Here is a 24032-nt window from a genome sequence, read left to right as displayed (position 1 = left end):
TGAAAATGAGGTCAAGGACAATGAACATATTACAAATGGAAACTTTGTAACACAATGCATCTATATATAAAGTATGAAGGATCCATTTCTTCTACCTTCTGAAGTATTAAGCTTTAGAGCAGTCAACACAGCTGGATAACTATCCCTATGTCGCAACCAAAAACGACTGTAGCATGGCAACACAATGGTGGGATGTATATATACTGGGCCACACCAACAGGATATTTCCAAAAATGGACTAAACAAAAAAAGTTAAAAATTTACATGGACAAATAAAAGAACACTATAACACGTACATAATTAAAATGATACACAATGTCAGTCCCTATATATAGAATCAATACTTCAAGACCATAATGTTTAACTTGTGAAGTTGATACAGAATATTTTCCAACAAGATAATGATACCTTCTGATAAAATTTAAAAAAAAAAGGAGCAGTTCTTTGACATAACTCTGGTTTATCAACTTTAAGATCTAAAACTGGTGATGATTTCATTTTCATTAATTTATATTTTCAGCAAGTGATTTTTGCCCTTTCTAGAACTGTCTTTAGAGGGGGGACAATTGATGAACCTCGATTTCCAGCAAAAATAGATTTCACATCAAAAAGTAAAATCACAAAAATACTGAACTCTGAGGAAATTTCAATCGGAAAGTCCCTAATCACATGGCAAAATCAAATGACAAAACACATCAAACGAATGGACCACAACTATCATATTCCCAACTTGGTACAGGCATTTTCGAATGTAGGAAATGGTGGATTGAACCTGGTTTTATAGTGCTAAACCTCTCACTTTTACAACAGTCTCATCAAAACATTGTCTTTGTAAAGTCATAATGTTTCTATCATTTGTTGACACTTGGTTAAAATTCTAGCAATGGATGTCAGGTTGACTTTTGATACCAAATATAAAGTCAACCCAAAAGACTTTAAATATATCAACCAGGCAGAGATTTGTATATATAATAGATGTCACAGCCAAATTTGATGTTAATCTGTATCTTCTTACAATCTATTTTCATGTCCAGGGTGATAATTGAAGGGAACAAAGAAATACCAGGAGTTCATCAAGTCTTGTAAGCAGTATCACATTCACAATCCTTTCCAGATTTATATATCGTTCATCAATGTTTTGGACATCTTTAATTGTAAACCAGTGTGAATCAACAAGTTTTAAAAGAGTGTTGCCCCTTGAAATTATTAATTCTTTGAAAAATATGCATAGAAACTTGGATAAACATTTTGAGGGACGAATAAAGTAATTGCAATATAGCCCTCACTTTTAGAACCTTTCAAAAACTAATTCTCCCCATGCTGCTGTAGGAAAAGCAGGCCTTTGTCTCCCCTTCAAGACTTAGTCCAGGCGAAAAATAAATTGGAAACATGAATAGAACTATCTATGGTACATGTTAAACATAGAAAACACATGTATTCTTGTAAGGAATGTCTCTGCATTAGTGAAAGCCAGTTATAGGGTGTACATTATAGTATGTGTCATTGACTTGTACACTTTAAGATTTAAGTGGAATACTCAAATACTGATGTTCACATTTTCAGGATCATGATTACAATATTTCTTTCATTGATATATATGGATGGACATAAACAAAGAATACTATTTTGTCTTTGAAACTTATATTCCATAATGTGTAATTTATTATGTTTCATCTTTCAATAATACAATATTATAAACATATGTTATACATAGTTAATTATTGATAAATCGTCTCATATCATATACTTAAAAAAAAATATAATCATAATCAAAATCAAAATGACACTTTAACAAAATTACATATATGCAAAAACTTTGAGAGTTAATGATGCATGACTAATGGAGATTTTTCTAAATAATCTTCAAAAAAATGCTAATTCAACTGTCTGCTTAATATCATTGACAGCTACCAATAGGGGTTTCACTGTAAGACCTTATACCATAAGCTTTAACAATTATGTTGACATATTTGTAGAATTTTATTTGCAGATTATTTTTTTTATAGGAAACATAAAATTGAGAATGGAAATGGGGAATGTGCCAAAGAGACAACAACCCGACCATAGAAAAAAACAACAGCAGAAGGTCACCAACAGGTCTTCAATGTAGCGAGAAATTCCCGCACCCGGAGGCGTCCTTCAACTGGCCCCTAAACAAATATATACTAGTTCAGTGATAATGAACGCCATACTAATTTCCAAATTGTACACAAGAAACTAAAATTAAAATAATACAAGACTAACAAAGGCCAGAGGCTCCTGACTTGGGACAGGCGCAAAAATGCGGCAAAAGTTTGTCTTTATCTATTATACTTCCAAGAAAATTGCAAAGAACACAAAAAATGTCATAAAAGTGCAATAATTACCCCAAAAGAAGGTGATAGACAACCTGGTTATGTTACCTATTTTTGCTGGTCATTTTTGTTGTTTCCTTTTCACTCCATGTATTCTAGATTTTAAGATAATTGCCAAAAATGGAAGAAAAAAAACCACTATCTAAAGCCAATAATAATCATATATTAAAGTAGTTGATTCTATCTATTAAACTTTCAAGAAAATAAAACGATAATAAAGACAAAAACACCCATCAATTACATCATGGTAAGAGTTTAGTCTGGGCAACATGCTTTCTGTCAGGTTGATTCTCAATATGATTCTGCTTAGAAAAAGTTGAAATTGGTCTAGTAGTTTGAAAGAAAATGACTTTATAGTGGACTTGAGATTTTCTTGATAACCTTGGTACAATAAACATTTACATAATTAGTAAAATGAAAATATTATAGAGCTATAGGTAGTTTGAATACAAAATATGATCATAGAACAATGCATCCATGTATTAGATAAGATATTAGGTAAAAGATGTTGAAAGAGTAGCTAGTTAACTTTACCAGGCTGTTTTATAGTTTAAAAGCCAAATTAGAGGCTCTAAAGAGTTTGTTTTGCTCAAAAGATAGAGCATATAAATCATGATCAATATATCTTTTATGATGATCTAGTATTGCTTGAGGCTTTTTTGAGGCTAACAATTTCTCTCTAAATACTTTTTTTTTATATTTTATAAAAAAAGGAGGTAAAACTGAGGGTAAAAAACAACATGCAAGGGCAACAACTTCTTCAGGAGTCTTTTTATGGTTTGGTCATATTGGCATTTTAACCATTTTGGAATATCTTCTACATGTATTGCTCATCTTTTACACTGTTTACAATTTCTATTTATTAATAATACTTTTACCAGATAAATTGCAAAAAACATTTAAGGCCAGGTGAGCTAAAAATTGAGAAAGGTTTTATAAATTAATATAAGAAATTACAGAAACAATTGAATATAATCACATAAAATTAGTTGATAATTAAGGAAAACTGAAAGTATGCTAGCAAAAAGATAAATAAGAAATATTAAAATCAATCCCCAATAAAAATAATATGGCAACAGGAAGAACCATCTAAATAAACAAAATAATCAAAGCTATAATATAACATAGAGATACTGTGATACCCAGTACCCTTAAAACTAATTTAACAAACAGTGTATTTGAAGAAATTCAAAATAAAGATATGGGGAATATATCAGCAACAGAAAAAACCTTAACCATATTAGACACCTAATGGGCAACATACTGTCTTGAACAATAGACAAGTGTCTTTACAATATGTCAAGCTGTAGATCATCTAAAGTCCATAAAACTAAAGAGTATAGAATGGTAAAATTATGGAAATAATTCCTCATGAACTAACTGTTTCAAACAAATAAAAGATTTACTTATAGCAAGACTTTTGTTAAATATGTTCTTCAGTTGTGTGTAATTAAAAAGTAAAATTCTTAATCATCAAAATATTTCTGAATCTTTCTTTTTTGGTCCTGTGAGGCTGATTCCATTAGTAGTTAAAGAGCTCTTTTAAGACACCTGAACAAATTAAATGATGTGGCATTGTATAAGAGCTACATTGAAAAACCTAATTTCTTTAAAGAAATCACAGGTAGCAAACTATCACAAAAATGTATTTCAAATATTTTATAAAAATCTAAACAATTACAAAGGTTTGACCTACATCAGTAAACAATAATGTTTAGAAACACATTTGCACAACATAAACCAGCCTATTAAATGCCATTACTGCCTTTCAATTGTAGACATTAAAAAAAGATGTCATAGCCTTCACAACAGTATATGTAGATATTATCACTAATTACTTCACACAAACATAGCATATATACAACATGTTATTTCATATTGAAAATCTAATTACCATTAACGTATACATGATATGTAAAATCTTGTACCCTTTGACTAATATTGAAAAATTAACAAATTATAAACATGTAAACCTTATAAAATCCTGAGTAATAGAAATTTGACCAGCACACCTTTTCATGGGTCGAAACTGACAATTTGCCAACTGAAGCTTACATGATCTTATCAATAAACCCAGGAGTTCAGATAATGGCTTGTTCTGATTGTATATTAGACCTTAATACTTTTAATGCTATAAATTGTTATATTTCTCCCTGAAATTCAGTTGAGTTTGACAATGAACAATTCATGTTATTTTTTCACATTAAAATCTGTAAATGGCAAGGGTAAATTTAATTTGGTGAGGTAGACAAATTTTTAAGAATAAAAAATTACACTTCCATTTTCAGGTATTCTGTCACTTTATAGAAAACAGGTAAATATCCTCCAATTTGCAACATGTTACTTTTTAATGAATGAGGCTGCATACCAAAATCCACTTCTCATATTAAAGTGGTTCTGTTCCTTTTCAACTGATATTAATGCTGTCATCATACAAATTCATTGCACACAGGAAAAAAACTTTGGTTTACTTTTATTTCAATGCCAAATGCAATTTCTTTTTAAAGTTGTTTCACCCTCTGTGGTTGCCACGGTGCCCAAATTTTCACCCTGTCCAAGTTTATTTTTTTTGGACTTATATTTGGAGGAACTGCTTGATAAGATTTCAATGACATCTGAGCTGCCATTAATCCGGCCTTGACACAGAGGTCTGGGTCATGACCATGAACTATTCCACTGATCATTGTTGCTGCCAAACTGCAAAGAGATGGATCATATATAAAAAAATTAATTAACTATAGATACATAAGACTCTACCAATCACTAAATGTGCATACTTGCATTACTTTGCTTTAAATTATGAAAACCTCATTAAATTTATACCATGAAATTTTAATTTATTGACCTTTTATTGTACAACATGACAATATCTTTATACCATTATCCAAAATAAACGGTGAATGTGTCCATGGGACACAGATGATGCACCACCCACCACCACCTTTTCCCGTCATATAAAGTTATAAAGGGTCAATCTGATGAATGGTACACTACCTAAATTTGTACTTGAGTTTAGTTGTAATAAGTATTGTGTAAAAGTTTTATAGCATTTGGTTCAGGCAAACTAAAGACTTAAGAATCCACCTGAAATCAGCTTTAGAAAAAAAGCCTTCTTTTCTGTTTCAAGGGATTATTTAAAACAAGAATATCAGTTACATAGTCATAGATTAAATGAACAAGGAATTGAATGATGTACATGTATGATTTATTTTCTGGAAAATAGGCCTTTTATTATTTCATGAAGGTATATATAGGTAAACAATTTTCAAAAGTCCTAAAAATAATATTTACAGGTCGAGTCAGGGGACCCAACTGATCCCTCAAACTACAGAGGCATCTCAATTACATGTGCAATTGGTAAACTTTTTAATACAATCTTAAATGATAGACTTGACAAATATTAATTACAAAACAGTCTAATTACTGAGTTTCAAATTGGCTTTGTTAAAAAGTCAAGAACATCTGATCATATGTTTTTGCTTAAAAATCTGATTGACTCGGTACTTTTCACAGGTGAAAAATTGTATGCCTGTTTTATAGATTTTAAAAAGGCGTTTGATTCAGTGATACATAGTGGTATTAAATATAAACTATTACAGATGGGATTAGGAGGGAATTTTTACAACATTATGAAGAACATGTACAATGTTAGCTCAACTTGTGTAAAAGCTGGGAAAAATTTAACTGACTCATTTACATGTAGAGTTAAATTAGGGGTTCGACAAGGTGATAACCTAAGCCCTAATCTTTTTAAAATTTTAATAAATGACTTTCCATCATATATTGATAATGTTGCTGATACTAATATTAATTGTTTAATGTATGCAGATGATATTGTTTTGCTCTCTACCACATCATATGGTCTTCAATCTAAATTAAAAAATGTTGATAAGTTTTGTTCTGACTGGTGCTTAAACATAAACACCAATAAAACAAAAATGTTAGTATTTAACAAGCAAGGTAGACTTATCAATGAAAAATTTACTCTTCAGCAAGTTGAACTGGAATGTGTACAGGACTACAAGTATTTAGGCCTTATATTTTCTGCTTCAGGGGTCTTCTCTCATGCAAGACAGGAATTGTACAAAAAGAGTCTAAACTATGCAAAGATGTTATTCGTTCACATCCAAAAATTACTACCAGTCTACATCTATTTGATCACATGATCAAACCTATTTCTTTATATTCCTCTGAAATTTGGGGTACGTTTAACCCAAAGATTAGTAAATTTAGAAATGGTATACTCTTAGATAAAATTTATTCATATCTTGAACCAGATAAATTACACATGAAAATAACAAAATTTATTTTGGGTGTAAATAGAAAGAGCAGCAATTTTGCTGTACTATCTGACCTGGGTAGATTTCCTATTTATATTAGTATTGTGAAAAACTTACTGAATTATTATTTTAGAATTGAAAATATGCCTGAGGACTCTTTATTATATAAAGCCTTACAAACCTCTAAAGATTTAGATGATAAAAATCACAATAGTTGGTATAGCAGTGTCAGACACCTATGTAAATTATTGATCTGCCTAGTAACTTTATCAATTTTAGTAAATACAAATTCAGAAAATGTTTACTTAATTGTTTAAAAGTATCCTTTGTTAAATCTTGGGAAAATGCTTATAGCCAAAATAGCCAAGGAAAACTAAGAACATATTGTCAATTTAAATTTTGTAAAGAAAATTATTTAGATATCTTGAATAATTTTAATCTGAGAAAAGCTATCACCAAATTCAGGATGTCATCTCATAGACTCAAAATTGAAAATGGGAGATATTCCAAATTAGAAGTTCATCAAAGAATTTGTGTTAAATGCGATTTAAATAAAGTGGAAGATGAACTTCATTTTCTTATAGAATGTCCTGTATACTCTAAGGATAGAGACCTGTTATTTGATCTGATATTTAAAGAATGTAAAAAATTTTACTCCTTGGATATGGTCAATAAATTTATTTGGCTATTTTAAAAACTGTGAGTCTATTAATATTTTGAAACAACTTGGCTATTTCTTATCAAAACACCTGCCTTGAGTAAACATTTATTATATAACACTGGGATACTGTTAGCAATATTTATAATGTCTAATATTAGCATACTGTTTTGTTGTTCTGCTTTATTGTAATTGTAATTGTAACTTTATATTGTCATATATGTATATGCACTATGCATCTTGAATGTACCTCTTATGGAAATAAAAGATATTCTATTCTATTCTATTCTATAATAATGATAAATCAATATAGGAGGTCTCTAAAAACAGAATGAAATTCTTTTTACTTGAAGCAATATAAATTACCTAAATAAGCTGAAATGTTTTTATCATTTGAAATATAAAGCCAAAACACATAATAAACAACACCTATCAATGATTCATAGCCTGAATAATTAAGGTCCTTTCCCGACCTTCTTCTGAGGCAGTCAATGGATTAATAGTTGCATCATATTTATACAGACTCGGTATTCAGCAGATAAAAGTTATCCAGTCTTCCATAGAAACCAGTCAGGCTATGAATCTTCATCAGACATCTTTGTTGTTCTATCCATCTTTAAAACTGTTCAATTTGTGTGAGGGTTTATAATACAACATAGTTACACGCAATATAACCTTGAACCACACATTCTATTTTGCCTTATTCAATATACAGCAATTAAATGTTAAAAACTAAAAGCTTGTAAATCTGTTTAAATAAATATGTTTCAAGCTGAGATAACATAAAACACTCTAATGTGTACAACTTTAATTTTATGATACAGTTTGTTTGCTTTTGAAAAGTGTGTGCAACAATATAATATTATTAAACACTAAATCTGTTGTTTCTTGTTTTAGTACATACCAATCTCCAGCTCCAGATACACTGACAATATTCTCTGGAGGATATCCTGCATTAAATGCTGGGAAAATATCTGCTGTCATTTTGTCAGAATGCTACAAAAAAAAAAGAAAACAAATACTTTGAAAACATTTTATTGAGCAATTTTCTGTAGGAAATGAACTCATACAACAAGAAGATAAACATCATTAATTTCATTCTTTGTAAGGCTGATATTTTGATGAAAAACTAGGTTGAACTGTTTAAGTGGACTAACACTACCAGCTCCCCTTTATCTTCAGAAGTCACTGAGTTGGCATGTTACATGAGAGGGTAATATGATACTCAGAGGGGCATATGAAGATTTGTTCAATGTAAAGTATAATTGTCTCAACCAATCAAATGTTGATTTTACTATCAATATTTACATACAGTAGAATATATCTATTATGATACCTTACATTATTAGTGGAGTGACCAAGCCAACAATTTTTCAACTTTAATGGACCACCCTACCTGCAGGCTAAATTATGACTTTTTGGAAAGAGAAATGTTTATTCTTCAATTTTTGCCTGGTTGTAGAATTGAAATATGGTGCAATTTAAAAAAAAAATAAGGTTTAAGGTTAGTGATTGAGTTTTTCACTATTGTCAATTTATTTCACAAGAGGTTATAAAAAGTCTCCAAATAATAACTGAATTGTTACTAAACAAGAAATTTATAATGAAATAAACTGTGACACTTCATTTTCAACTTAATTTGAAAATAATGAAACCACCAAATGCACATTTTAAAGGGAATTCAGACTAGCAACAAAATAGAAGATGGAACAACCGAATCTCAAATTCTCAATTCATTTTTTTTTTACATCGCATATACTTCTTAAGATAAATTTCTGAATTTTACGGCTTTTATAAAGAATCGAAGTCAATTTGGTTTTTGCTTTGATGTATATTTATTGCCAGTCACAAATATTTCACAAGGCAATTAAATCAAATAAGTTTAATGATGGACTAAAGTTTCAGCGTATATTCTAGCTCTATGAACTTTTAGGTTCTAGGTGCCCTTGCCTTACAAAAGCACACATGGACCATATAAAACATGTTAAAAACAATCTTAATGTTCATATAAACCCACTAAGAAGGCTATATTATTCTTCAATTATCTAAAAATCAATTTTATTGTACAAAAACTTTCATATTTAAAAAATTCACAGGGGCCATAATGCGAAACTAAACTTCTAACTGTGTATTGCTACCTTAAGGATTAACATTTTTTTTCCCCAATTCCACTTTAAATGGATTTCTGTTTTCTACTAGCTAAAACGAGCAAATTGGCCTGCTAGTTTTGAAAATCGGTTCAGAAATAAATATTTTATGAAGGTTAGCAGTTGACACTGAAATGCAATAAAAAAGTGATTTTATGAAACATGCCATGTCAAAGTGCATTTTCTCCTTTTTTAGTCAAATTTCTAAAACTATACCTTCTAAGCCTGTCTTTTCTTGTTTAAAAACTTAAATTAACCTTAACAGTAGACAAATTTTACAAGTTAAAGCTATTTTAAAGCTCTAGAATGTCAATTTTGTTGTGTATTACCATACCAAAGCCTTGGTTAAAATTTAGTAAATACTGAATTCATTTATAATAGCGGGAAAAAATTTAGGCTTAATTCATGCTAAATTGTGACTTTATACTTGCTAAAATAATAAATTTGATTTAGTCACATGAAAAAATATAAAGCGTTCCCTTCTAAGGTTTCTACATAACGCGCAATCTTCTTTTCCAAGGGGTAGCCAATAAAGTTTCAATTTATGACGGAACCAAGTCTTTGTGTCAAAATGTCTATATTGGTTGCTAAGGACAATAAACAACAAAACTAACATATATTGTCATTCTAAAGGTTGTTTCTCCCTCAGAATTGTATCTATAACCTAGTTATCAATAGATTTGTGGTATGATTTGTCTAAAAAAAAGCAATTCTTTGCTTTGTCAAATGCCATAAGGTAGCAATACACAGTTAGGAAAAAAACTTAAAATTGACACTCATAATTTTTAAACACCCTCTTTCCCCTCCTGTCTAACAAAGAAGGCTTTATATGTGTGTTATGCATGTATATACTTATAGAAAGAGAATCTTCCATAGATTTGATTTCTAATGGTCATAAGGGTGAAATATAATCCCTCTTGGGTGTAACCATGGCAACAATCTGCATTTCTTAGATACAAAATATAGCAAAAAAGGGGGGTGAACATGTCACACAAGTCTCCAAAATTTGGTCTAAAGGAAAATTTCAATCAATTACAGTAATACCTTTCCTGAATCCATAGGTTTATATCTATCAAGTGGTCCCAAAAAAATCATATGCTTATCTGCTCGTTTTTCCATAAAATTGAATTGAAAAGATCGAGCGCAAAATCTTTGTTGATAAACACTACAATAATGTATGGACCTATGAACGGTACGGATAGGAAAATATGGACTGTCAATCATATAAATGGCCTATAAAACATGTTAAAAACAATCTTAATGTTCATATAAACCCACTAAGAAGGCTATATTATTCTTCAATTATCTAAAAATCAATTTTATTGTACAAAAACTTTCATATTTAAAAAATTCACAGGGGCCATAATGCGAAACTAAACTTCTAACTGTGTATTGCTACCTTAGTGAGTTAAATAATTTCTACAACCATCAGATCCTTCACATGAACAAATATTGGTATACGTGGATTTCTGATGGTTGCACACACAGTTGTTATTGCAAGCTGTTTTCCTTGCCCGTATACGTACAAACAAGGTCTTGAAGGAAATCTACTGACATAGGTCCCTCTAAGAAAATCGAGAGCAAACCGTTTTTACACTCTTACCAACCAGAGTCTTTGGAAAGTATGATCGCTGGTTTAGCAATATGAGAGTATATCCAAACTTGTGTTTGAAGCATTGCACGTATAATGTGCTGTAAAAACATGTTTTCACATGGGGGAATTTTAACAAGACTAGCATCCTTTGTGGCGGCAAACTCCGCCCTTAGCTTGTTTAGATCGTCATGCAGATACCTGAACTTTCCATTCAGATCATACAATGAGGCGATAAATGCACTTCCAATGTTAACAGAGATTTCTAATCTCCCGTTTGAAAACTTTTCGGATTTGGCACAACTTTTTGGAATTTTTGTCCTCAATGCTCTTCAACTTTATGCTTGTTTGGCTTTCTAACTATTTTGATCTGAGCGTCACTAATGAGTCTTATGTAGACGAAACGCGCGTCTGGCATATCAAATTATAAGCCTGGTACCTTTGATAAATATTATCATAACTTGGAAGATTGAAAGAAGAGCAAATGTCCTCTTCAAGGAGATGAATTATATCAGATTTACAACATTTCCACATGGTACCATCATCATGGAACAGAGCTGAAGGTATGGGACCAATAGGATATGCCAACATCCTGACTATAGTCACATTCTCACGAACATTAGCAAGAACAAAAGCACGACGAACTTATTCTACTGGGTTTATATGTGCCTCAACAAAGTCACCTGATTTACACTTGAGTTTAAGATCTTGGTCGTATCATCAAAAGTATTGAGAGGAGACCTCGACATAGGACTGTAGAAGACATGGGTTTTAGACTCATTAGAGCAGCCTTCCACAAAAGATTTAACCATCTGGTTGCCACGTTCAAAAGATTTAAGAAAAGAATCATGAACATTAATTGAGGCTTTCATTTCTGTAGAAATATTTATCAATGGCTAAGGATGTTCGGTAACGTTAAATGGATGGGTCTATTTGAATGCATATACCCTATCAAATCCGAGAGAATCTTCTTGTCTCGTGTCATTGCCGTTGATTTGTTTTCTTCGTGTTCAATTTCTGCATCTGTGGCTAATCCCAATCATCTTGATCTCATTTCAGAACTAAAATGTGCAAGGATGTGTCTTGTAAGCATTCTTCGAAGTACAGCGGTGTTTTCCTTGTCAGTCCTATGATGCCTCTACAACCTTTAGAATCTTTAATAATAGTTTTCTCTGTAGCCATATCACTCCGGATACTATTGAAGGCTCCATGTTTATGTTTGATTGAAAGCTCACCTGACATAAAGACAGATTTTACCGTTTCAGACATATCCAATATGTAGGCTGGTGTCCACCTAGCATAGTTCGTCCGATTGGTTATGAAAAGGCATCAAAACATTGCAGCTACCATTTGCAAATGTAAAACTCACTACCCATTCCGTTCAGCCCTAATGTTCTGTAACAATATCTCAACTGCACGAAGAAACATATCCCAAAATGGGAAGGTTGGTGATAGTTTACAAGAGTGTTTTCTGAATTCTTCAAACAATGGCAACATATGTTCTTTAAGATTAGAAAAAAAAATGTGCAATACCTTCAGCGCTTTTGGGTGTTTCAGCAAATGTGAACTGTGACATACATATTGTTCAATATTAATTAAACGATTTTCGTCTGTACACAATTTGAAGAGTGCTTTTAAATTAAACAAAAGAGCCATGAGAGCTAGCCTAGTATACCAATATTCATCCTCAAACGCGTCTGGAATAGACCATTTTACATTTGGGCAACATCAAACAATTAATTGTTAAATGTTTGCACAACATATTGTTGACCAGCACGTAATGACATATCTAAACATTGTTTCATAGTTGTAAATACTATTGCCATGTCGCTAGGCTTGGCATCTATAACCGGAGCAAAGGCTACAGACGAAATTTCAGATTTAGCCTTTTGTAAGAACCGGTCCAAAATGGAACAATTTGTTCAGTGCTTTCTGTAGAAAATGGAATTGAATCTAAGTTTTGTCTCGAAAGAAGTCGCAGAAATACCAAAGACAGGCCAGATATATCTCGGTCATCGATGAAACAAGACACAATCTTCCCATAAACATTAGAAAAACGAGGAGGTCCATACCTTTCTGTTGGCTTGTCGAAAGGTAAACATGCCATAAGATTGGTATTCGAATCATTCAATGTCAAAGATCTTTCTAGTCCCCGTTTAATCCTTATGGAACTCATGTGGGCGTTTGATGATTCGTTTTGATACTGAAATACAACTCTAGCATGGAGTGAAAAATATTTTTACCATCGATTGTTTCAGCCTTTAAGTCAATATTTTCGGCTCCCTCCTTATAATACGACCACCTTTTCTAAATACAGCAAACCCATTAGGTACATAGGACATGACTTGGATTCTGTCTATTTCCAAATTTGCTAAACTAGTCCGATATCTACGTACTTCAGAATAGGATGCACAAAAACCATGAGAGTTTGAATTTTCAATAAAGATTTTAGAGCCAAACTCATGGTTTAATTGCAATGCCGAGGCAAGACGAAATTGGGTTAACAGGTTTATGTTTGAAGCAAGTATACATTCTTTTATTGCCAGGACTTTTCGCAGTTTGTCGACAGAAGTTTAGAAACATTACTACAATCTTTCAAAGAGCATCAGAATAACAAGGAGGTCCATGTCATATTCATTGAACTATAATGCAAAGTTTAAAATCCGCATTAAAGTTAATTTATAAGATATACTGACTTGGAATGGCTTCGAAACTTTACAATAGGAAGTTTAAAACATTTAAATTCAGAAAATCATGAAATTATCAACGTAATCTAAATTTACAAATGTTGAAACCACTTCGTTAAAATAATACAGAGTGTGCATTCTCTAAACTGAGTGAAAATGGACAAAATTTAGAAGAAAAAAATAAGGAATTCTAGTTTTACATTATGAATAACATTAAAGTCTGAATAAAATGCCAAATCTTATGTGAAAAGACAAAAAAAAAAGTAACACAATTCAATTTTTTCCCATCTTGAAATTTAAAAAAAAATATCAAATGTCTTTTTTCTTTTCATTTAAAAAAAACTGCACCACATGAAATGTCTACGGCCGGGCAAAAAAGTTAGCTTAGGGTATTGGCTTTGCAAAAAAATGTTTTTAGCCTGCAGGTATGCCGGTCCATTAAAGTCGTAAAATAAGCACCTTTTTCTTGATCTGTCACTCCACTATATAGAGTGATAATTTGATTTGCTAATATGAAATCATGTGTTATCGTTTTATTTCGCTGTTGTTTTTTTATATTCCAAATCAAATCATTTTTTGTTGTTCTCAAATGGACGTCCAATTTTTGGCTTTCCTAATCGACGTCCATTTTGTGGATTTGCTGCAATGATGTCATAACTTTATTCAACAACATCGTTGATGTTTTCAACGAACAACGCAACATGACAAAATTATTCAAAATGAAGGATATGTTTTGAAGAGAAAAAAGAAACACAAAAAAAACACAATGGAAAATAAGTAATAAGCGAAGATCCAAAACATGAGAAATGCTTGGCTGACTCACTTAGTTGATGGAAATATTTATGCTAGTCCTTATGTATTGTTAAGTTGCTTCTGTGGAAAATATGTGACTGACTTTGTTTTTCCTTGTGATACGTCTACTATTAATTTGTAATTCGTATTGTATAAAGACAGTAAGTTTCTTAAAACACCAAAACTATAGAGATGATATAATATATAAACAATGCAGCTGCGCCAGATAGAAATCGATCTTCTGCAAAAGATACATCTGTTACCTATTTCACTTTGAAAACAATGTATGTAACTGTTTGAAAGTTGAGTTGTTATAAGAACCCTAAAAAACTGAATAAAACTTATCTTTTATTTCTAATTTGAATGTTCAAAAATCAATCAAAGTTTTATACATTTAATTTCTATTAATAATTTACATATAAAACGTGCATTAATTTGGCATCGATTAGGGAAGACTATGATCGATCAGACGTCGTTTTGGCAATAGATGACTGTCACATTGGAAGATGATCAGAGGATCAAAAGATTGGATGTCGATTTGAGAATGAAACGTCACTGAGATTTGGATGTTGATTTGAGGAACGGACGTCAATTAGAGGCTGGACGTTGATCTGAGTCTAGCATATATATTTTACAGAAAGAGTTTACCTTTGTTGTACATATATATGCGAAATTTCAATAGAGACCAAATAGTTTCTAACGCAAGTGTTTTCACAATCTGTTACAATGTTTTACTTTTAATTGTAATTTGTTCGTTCGGTATAATAAAACAATTATGGCACATTCAGTTGGTGAATATCCAAAATTGTCAACCCTAGTATCAAAGGGCCATAATTGTATATATTGTATCTGTTTATACTTTATTTGCTTTTAATGAACATTAACCTCAAGTCTGTATCCTTTGACAGGAAACTTCTGATGCTGACTCCTCTGACACAACATGACTCCATGTTTTCCTAGTGTCACTAAGACAACTGGTACTTCCTCAATGATGACTTTTGACAGCCAAATAGCTTCATCTATTATTCCTTCTAAAGTCACTACATCTGCATCTTTATGACCTGCAGACACAAATAAATAAAGGCTCAATAGAAACTCTATATATCTATGACAAATTCAGTCGTTCATGCTAATATTTACAAATAAACAGCTGTGCCATGAGCGCATGATACGCCCGACGTCTTGTGTGGAAGTTTTATGCAATAATCATAAATAGTTTCTGAGGAAGTTTTAAGCAATAACCATTTATTGTTTTTGAGACACGGCGGGACATGTGAACCCCCCCCCCCCCCCACCCTGGTTTTTTTTTACAAATATCACTAAAATAAAATTTTGAATCAAACCAAAAAGTATACAGATCTTTAAATTAGTATAACAAAGAAGTGTGTACAGTTTCAAGCAATAATCATAAATTGTTTTTGAGAAACGGCACGACATGTAAAAACAAGAGTGCACACCCTGAAATGTCTCGCCTTCTATACAAATCATTGATATTATGTTGATAGTCCTAAGTATAAAGCTTCATTCCAACTGTCTCATAAACTTAACATTAACCAAGATAACTAAACAAAGACCAAAGAACCATGAAAATGAGTTCAAGGTCAGATGAACCATGCCAGGCAGACATGTACAGCTAACAATGCTTCTATACAACATATTATATAGTTGACCTATTACTTATAGTTTAAGAAAAATAGACCAAAAAACAAAAACTTAACACTGTGCAATGAACCGTGAAAATGAGGTCACGGTCAAAAGAAACCTGCGCTACTGACATAAAGATCATAAAATATTTCCATACACCAAATATAGTTGACCTATGGCATATAGTATTAGATAAAAAGACCAAAACTCAAAAACTAAACTTTGACCACTGAACCATGAAAATGAGATCAAGGTCACATGACATCTGCCCGCTAGACATGTACACCTTACAATCATTCCATACAACAAATATAGTAGACCTATTGCATATAGTATGAAAAAAACAGACCAAAACACAAAAATTTAACTATAACCACTGAACCATGAAAATGAGGTCAAGGTCACATGACATCTGCCCGCTAGACATGTACACCTTACAATCATTCCATACAACAAATATAGTAGACCTATTGCATATAGTATGAAAAAAACAGACCAAAACACAAAAATTTAACTATAACCACTGAACCATGAAAATGAGGTCAAGGTCAGATGACACCTGCCAGTTGGACATGTAAACCTTACAGTCCTTCCATACACCACATATACTAGCCCTATTGCTTATAGTATCTGAGATATGGACTTGACCACCAAAACTTAACCTTGTTCACTGATCCATAAAATGAGGTCGAGGTCAAGTGAAAACTGTCTGACAGACATGAGGACCTTGCAAGGTACGCACATATAAAATATAGTTATCCTATTACTTATAATAAGAGAGAATTCAACATTACAAAAAATCTGAACTTTTTTTTCAAGTAGTCACTGAACCATGAAAATGAGGTCAAGGACATTTGACATGTGACTGACGGAAACTTCGTAACATGAGGCATCTATATACAAAGTATGAAGCATCCAGGTCTTCCACCATCTAAAATATAAAGCTTTTAAGAAGTTAGCTAACGCTGCCGCCGCAGTAGCCACCGCCGCAGGATCACTATCCCTATGTCGAGCTTTCTGCAACAAAAGTTGCAGGCTCGACAAAAACCCTCCCCTTTTTTACAAAATACTCAATAACTCAAAAATAAAATTTGGAGTCATCACCAAAAAGTATACAGATCTTCAGATTAATATAACAAAGAAGTGTGTAAAGTTTTAAGCAATAATCATAAATCGTTTTTGAGATACGGCACGACATGTAAGAAACCCCTCCCCCTTTTTTACAAAATACTCAATAACTCAAAAATGAAATTTTGAATCATCGCCAAAAAGTATACAGATCTTTAGATTAATATAACAAAGAAGTGTGTAAAGTTTTAAGCAATAATCATAAATCGTTTTTGAGATACGGCGCGACATGTAAAAAAAACCTCCCCCTTTTTTACAAAATACTCAAAAACTCAAAAATGAAATTTTGAATCATCACCAAAAAGTATACAGATATTAAGATTAATATAACTAAGAAGTGTGTAAAGTTTCAAGCAATAATCAAGAAACGTTTTTGTGATATGGTGCTACATGTGAAAAAAAACACACCCCTGTTTTAGTTACAAAGTGCCGTAACTCAAAAAGTATACAGATCATTTGACCATCATAAGAAACAACTATATTAAGTTTCATGAAATTTGGATAAGTCGTTCTCAAGTTACGGTGCGACATGTTTACGCCGGACAGACGGACGGACGGACAACGGACATTTGTATACCATTATACATCCCGTCAAAAATTTTGACGGGCGTATAAAAATACAAGAACAAAACAGCAAAACCCAATTTTAATTATCCTGGATTACACTAATTGGAGAATCTCACCTAATAATATGACATAAAGTTCCTTGAAGAGTAGGTAAAAGATATTGCCTATTTCTAAGCAATGATTTGCTTTTACATGGTGTTACATTGTATTAGTTTATACATGATCTTGAACAAATGTTTTTAATTTCCCTTTAAAAGTGTGTGACAAGTGTGTAAATACATACATAACACCATAGACAAAATAACTGATCATCAATTAATGCCAAGCTAAAAAAAAACAGCAAACAATTCAAAGAGCTTTTATCAACCCGAAGCCTGGCTTGGTTCCTGATATCATTGACCTAATACTTGTAGTTCTAAGGTAAACTGGTTTAATCACAAACTAATACATTATTGACAATACAGCCACTGCTGGAAACAACACACTTAATTCCCGATTTTCTGAGAAAAAGCTGAATCCCTATGACATACTCTAATAACTTCTTACCTATTTGTGAATCCAGTGTGTTAGTTAAATGTCTGTATATAACTCTTAACTCATTCAAATTCGGAGAAATGTAGGTTAACCTTTGCCCTGCTGATGTCAAAAAGGGTTTATGTGCTTTATTAACATCTGTAGGTTCATACCAAACTGAAAAATAAAAAATGCTTGTGTCTACCTATGAGGGCCTTGCACAGTCGGTACTACTGGTGTCAGACGAAATCTTAAACTAGAAACTGCAAAGAGCCTGTATCACTAGTCTAATATTCTCTGATTCAATCAGAAATGGTTAATAATGATGAGAGGTAAGGCATCTGACAACTTTCCAAAGAGAACAATCAATAATTTGGGATCCCCAGTGCTATTTAAATAACTATGTACCTTATTTGGCCTTTTTAACTTGTTTGATTCCAGTGACACTGATGAGTTTTTTGTAGGTGAAACATTTGTTAACAATTTGTAGCCCAGTTATTACATTATTCAGCAAAAAAAAAAAGCTTCCAACAAGGTAAACATTTTTTTTTTTGCTTAAGTGTTTTACCCCATGTGGCCTTTTAGAGATTAGAGGCCATGTCTGATGAATGCTATGTTTATCAACTATATATAAAAAGTTATCATGTTTATTTATCAGATAAATAAATTTAAGTTCAGTTTCAAATCCATTCAGACCTCCTCAGGAATTTTATATAACATTTGTGTAGAATTTTACTTTAATCACAACGACAGCCATTCAGCATTTTGTTTAGAGAATATTAAGTGTGTCATCCCCTTTAACCCTTAATTTAAACTGTACTTTAAAAAATTTGTAAGGGTTCCACGGAACCTAGTGTCTCGCCTACTTTTGCTGTTAATCGCAGACTCAACAAAAATGAGGAAAAACATCAATAAAAATTTCCCTCTCGATACTGTCTTTTGATTGAAAGAAGCTTCTAAGTTTGGTAAAAAAATCCAGGATAGTTTATGAATCTAATAAATGTTTTATAAACTTTAACTGCAGACTGTATGTAATGTTAACTGGAAGAAAAACTAAGTCCATTTATAAGTAAAATACAGAAAAAGTGATTTTTTTTTTTACAAAATTTACTTCTGAATAATATCTTATGATCAGAAACAAGCTTTTGTTTAAGTTTGGTAGAAATCCAGGATAGTTTAAGAACATTATAAAAATTTTAAAAACTTAAACCACAGAGTGAATGTTTTGTTTCTGGCAAAAAAACTAAGTCCATTTATAAGTAAAATACGGAAAATTTATTTTTACAAATTTTTCTTCTTGATACTATCTTATGATCATAAACAAGCTTCTGTCCAAGTTTGGTACAAATCAAGGATAGTTTATGAAAGTTATTAAAGTTTTAAAAACTTTAACCACAGAGTGAATGTAATGTTTCCTCGCAGAAAAACTAAGTCCATTTATAAGTAAAATACGGAAAAAATGGAATTTTATTTTTACAAAATTTACTTCTGGATACTTTCTTATGATCATAAACAAGCTTCTGTCCAAGTTTGGTAGAAATTCAGTATAGTTTAAGAAAGTTATTAAAATTTCTAAAATTTTAACCACAGAGTGAATATTTGTGGACAGGGATGATTCCACTATATAGTTTAGGGCCGCTGAGCGGCCCTTAAATTGGCCAGCGGCCCTAAAAATAAGGAAAGTGAAAATGAATTCCCAATTCAGGAAAATAAAATAAAAATCGATATTTCCGGAAAAGTTTCTGTCACCAATTAGGGCAACTATAATTTTTCATAGTTTGTTGTCAAAACGTTTTAAAATCCGAATAAGAATGCTGTTTACGATCGCATCTTAGTAACAACGATTTAATTATGTCAACATGTGGGAAACAATTTTAGCAGCCGAATACAATTAATTAATATGTTATGGGAGTATTGGATCTTGTAAAAGCAGATCGCCCAGCAGGTTGATAAAAATGGGTGTCAAAGCAGACCTTGGCAGAGAGCAAATTCAAATTTTTATATATAACATTGATGGATAAGGTTTAATGGACGCCGATCTCGTAAAAGCAGATCGCCCAGCAGAGCCGGTTATATAATATGATGAAAACTTGTTTTGTAAAAGAAATTATTTCCTCAAAAGACAAAAGTTTGAGCGTTTTTTGAAAATAATGTTGATGATAGACCATTCATGAAATACGATGTCATCATTATTGAACTATTTCAAAAGTTTTGAAGATGATCCAAATAATTTTAAAGAACACTGGTTCAATGCTTTAAATATCTTATCAATCAAGTATATGAGCCTTTGTAATTGATTTTCTGAATTCGACAATTGACCAGTTTAATTTGAAATCTTTCAGTGGTTTATGTTAACTGAAATATATGTTTCTATAATATATATAGGCCTACGTAACTATAGCTAAGATGATAGACTAGTGCATCATGTTCAATGATATTCATTTAATAACAGTAGCCCATCCAGAATTATTCAAAATGTTACAACTTACATGAACATCAGTGTACAGGCATGACAGGTTAAACTTAATAATATACATTTTCCGTTTTTCAGGAAAATAATGTTATTTCGTCTTAGATTTTATGCTTAAAAAATTCCCAATTAGAATAAAAATTCCCAATTTGATGTTCAAGGGACCCATTTGAAAACACCTGGAATCATCCCTGGTGGACGCCGCCGCCGCCGACGACGACGAAATGTAGGATCGCTTAGTCTCGCTTTTTCGACTAAAGTTGAGGCTCGACAAAAATATTTTAAGATTGAGACTCACAAATCCCACTAAAGACTAAAGTGAACACAGAGGCAAAGTAAGTAAATGTAATGCTCTGAATCTTGAATTAGAATCAGGAATAGTGTTTAATTTCTTAATTAACCTTTGAAACTGCAGGATGAAATATAAATGTAACAACACCTTTTCATTCTCTAAGCAATCTAAGTGAAATATAAATAGAATCTATCCATATACAGTAAAACCTGCTAAAGAGACCACCTATATTAAGCAAACACCTGTGTTATAAGACCACTGATTTTAGATCCCTCTGTAGTACATTTCATAAAAATTGAACCTGTATTAAAAGACCTCCTGTCTTAAGAGTCCACTTTTTTCCACTTCCTTAAGTGGTCTCTTAAAACAGGTTTGACTATATATTTTTTGGTACAATATTACACAATTTTGTCGTTGGAATGGTTCAGTCTACTTACCCGGAACATGGTTCTTATGACAAACATGACACACATATTCTATTGAATCAGTTGAGATATTTCCATCTAATACAACCATTGGTGCTAATGCTAAGTTCTTCTCAAAACCACTAATCTATTAAAATATATTCATAGGTAATGATATGATATGAAATCTTCAAATTTCAATCAAAACTACGAGTTTTCTCATACACTGGTATCACACATCATATCAAACTTGCCACAGAGCTTGGTGTAGGTCAACATAACTATTTGAATTTTTTAAAAACTAATTAACTCTGAAACTGCAGTCAATGCCAAATGAAACTTGTTAGGTAGAAATATTCATTAACCTGGTAATAAATTTGCATAGTATAACTCAATATTTTTAATTTCTCATAGACCTAATTCAAAAGCTTTTTTAACCTGAATACTGGTGGTCGTGAAGAAAAGGTTATATATATGAAATAGATATATACTCTTAAATACAAATCCACATATCTTATACATGTACCAGTAAAGGTTAACTTGTGATGTATACTTGATAAGGAACATATCTGTTTCTTAAAAACTTAATCGCATCTACAGTAATTTCTAGCCCAGTTGTAAATGTTGTGTAATTCAGTTACTGTAAATTAAGAACTTGTGTTCTGATGTCGCATACATATATCTGTATGAAGCTTTTCCTGAAAATTAGAAATCACAACTATTTTGTTCATTCAAGATTCAAAAATTGCAATAATTTCTGAATTTACAGTATTTGATTGTTATCATATGCAAGGGTGACTGGGGAAACGAAATATGGTCACTTAGTCTTCTTCTGACTGGCAGTAAAATGCTTGCCAATGTGGGTTGTCCGTTTGGATGTGCGGGATGTATCAAGTTTGCAGCCACGTCTGGTCAGAATGGAGACGTTAAATCTGATGCCTTGTGTAAATAGAGTGCCACAATCTTTGTACGTTAATAACCTTTGCAACATTTTTTTGTGGGGTCCATAAGTGGTCTGTTGCAAGGCAAAATTTCTGTCCCTATCCAAAATACCCTCATAGTCCAGTGGCAGTCCAAATATCCCCGACCATCATCCCCGATGGCCTCTATTATTACAAGACCTACCTATTGTATTCATTGTTAACTTGTTCTTGTACTGAATATGCATGAAATATTTGCCACTGGACATTAATCAACCAACAATCAATCAATTATACTCCCCTTCTTGCATATTTTGCCCTACATTAAACAATCACCTACTTTAAACTGAGTACAGATACTCACATATTCAGGAGTAATTTGTTTGTGGACATCCATATCTCCTATTCCAAACATCAGTTCACCATTGCTACTTAAAACAGCACAGTAAGTGGCAGTGTTGAACTTGTCAAGAGAGGTCACTCCTGATAGATCCTAAAATGGAAAAAACATAAGTGACATTTTGCTATTACAACTGTAACAGAGTTCACATGCTGAATGTCTCACCAATTTTACTGATTATCATTGAACTTTATGTTAAAAGTCTTTAAGATCAGTGTTTTACTACAGATATTATAACATACATGTAAACTTTTAAAATGAATTAATGACCAATGCAAAAACACTATATAGGTCAGAGGAACACTGCCAGACAGACATTTACTCCTTAAAAACTTTAGCTAACTACAACTGACCTATTGCTTATAGCATCTGTGAAATGTACTTAATCATGAAATATAAATTGCATGATGAGGTCAAGGACAGATGAACCCTGTCTGACAGACTTGTTCAACTGTTAAAGAATCATTCCATTCCGCAAATTTCAATATAGGTGACCTAGCTATTGCTTATAGAATCTGAGAAAAGGAATCTAATCACAAGGAGAGCTGTCTGAATATATGTTGTACATCTTCAAAATATTATATTTTTGTGCACTTGCAAGTGGAATGTGTAATATGTTTGAATGAGATATACATTTTTAGGAGTAGGTGCCATGATACAACTTAGTGTTCTCAAAATGGTGTTAAACACTAACAATCAATTGATGAATCAATAACATACATTAGGTTAACTTACCATGTGTTTACAATACCATACATTAGGTTAACTTACCATGTGTTTACAATAATCATCAAATACAGTTCTGTTAGCATCATTACCAGGGGCTGATATAAACAGTAGATTGGTATCTAACTTACCATGTGTTTACAATAATCATCAAATACTCTTCTGTTAGCATCATTACCAGTGGCTGATATAAACAGTGGATTGGTTTCTAACTTACCATGTGTTTACAATAATCATCAAATACAGTTCTGTTAGCATCATTACCAGTGGCTGATATAAACAGTGGATTGGTATCTAACTTACCATGTGTTTACAATAATCATCAAATACTCTTCTGTTAGCATCATTACCAGTGGCTGATATAAACAGTGGATTGGTTTCTAACTTACCATGTGTTTACAATAATCATCAAATACAGTTCTGTTAGCATCATTACCAGTGGCTGATATAAACAGTGGA

General features: G+C 32.0%; 1 protein-coding gene across 3 annotated transcripts in view; it reads right to left on the bottom strand.

Moving 5' to 3' along the window:
* Positions 1 to 1624: 1624 nt before the first annotated feature.
* The window catches only part of LOC143054088 (uncharacterized), a 65172-nt gene continuing 42764 nt past the window's right edge, over positions 1625 to 24032 (bottom strand). For all 3 annotated transcript variants that reach the window (XM_076226976.1, XM_076226977.1, XM_076226978.1), the window contains 6 exons: positions 22812 to 22940; positions 21561 to 21675; positions 18395 to 18538; positions 15395 to 15570; positions 8197 to 8288; positions 1625 to 5051 (listed from right to left, as the gene is read on the bottom strand). In XM_076226976.1, the coding sequence (XP_076083091.1) occupies positions 4856 to 5051; positions 8197 to 8288; positions 15395 to 15570; positions 18395 to 18538; positions 21561 to 21675; positions 22812 to 22940 (852 nt within the window). In that variant the 3' untranslated portion in view covers positions 1625 to 4855. The remainder of the gene's footprint in view (positions 5052 to 8196; positions 8289 to 15394; positions 15571 to 18394; positions 18539 to 21560; positions 21676 to 22811; positions 22941 to 24032) is intronic.

This window comes from Mytilus galloprovincialis, chromosome 12 (genome assembly GCF_965363235.1).
Source record: "Mytilus galloprovincialis chromosome 12, xbMytGall1.hap1.1, whole genome shotgun sequence".
Taxonomy (NCBI): domain Eukaryota; kingdom Metazoa; phylum Mollusca; class Bivalvia; order Mytilida; family Mytilidae; genus Mytilus; species Mytilus galloprovincialis.
The sequence above is the reverse complement of the archived record's forward strand: the minus strand, read 5'-3'. Positions and strand labels throughout refer to the sequence as shown.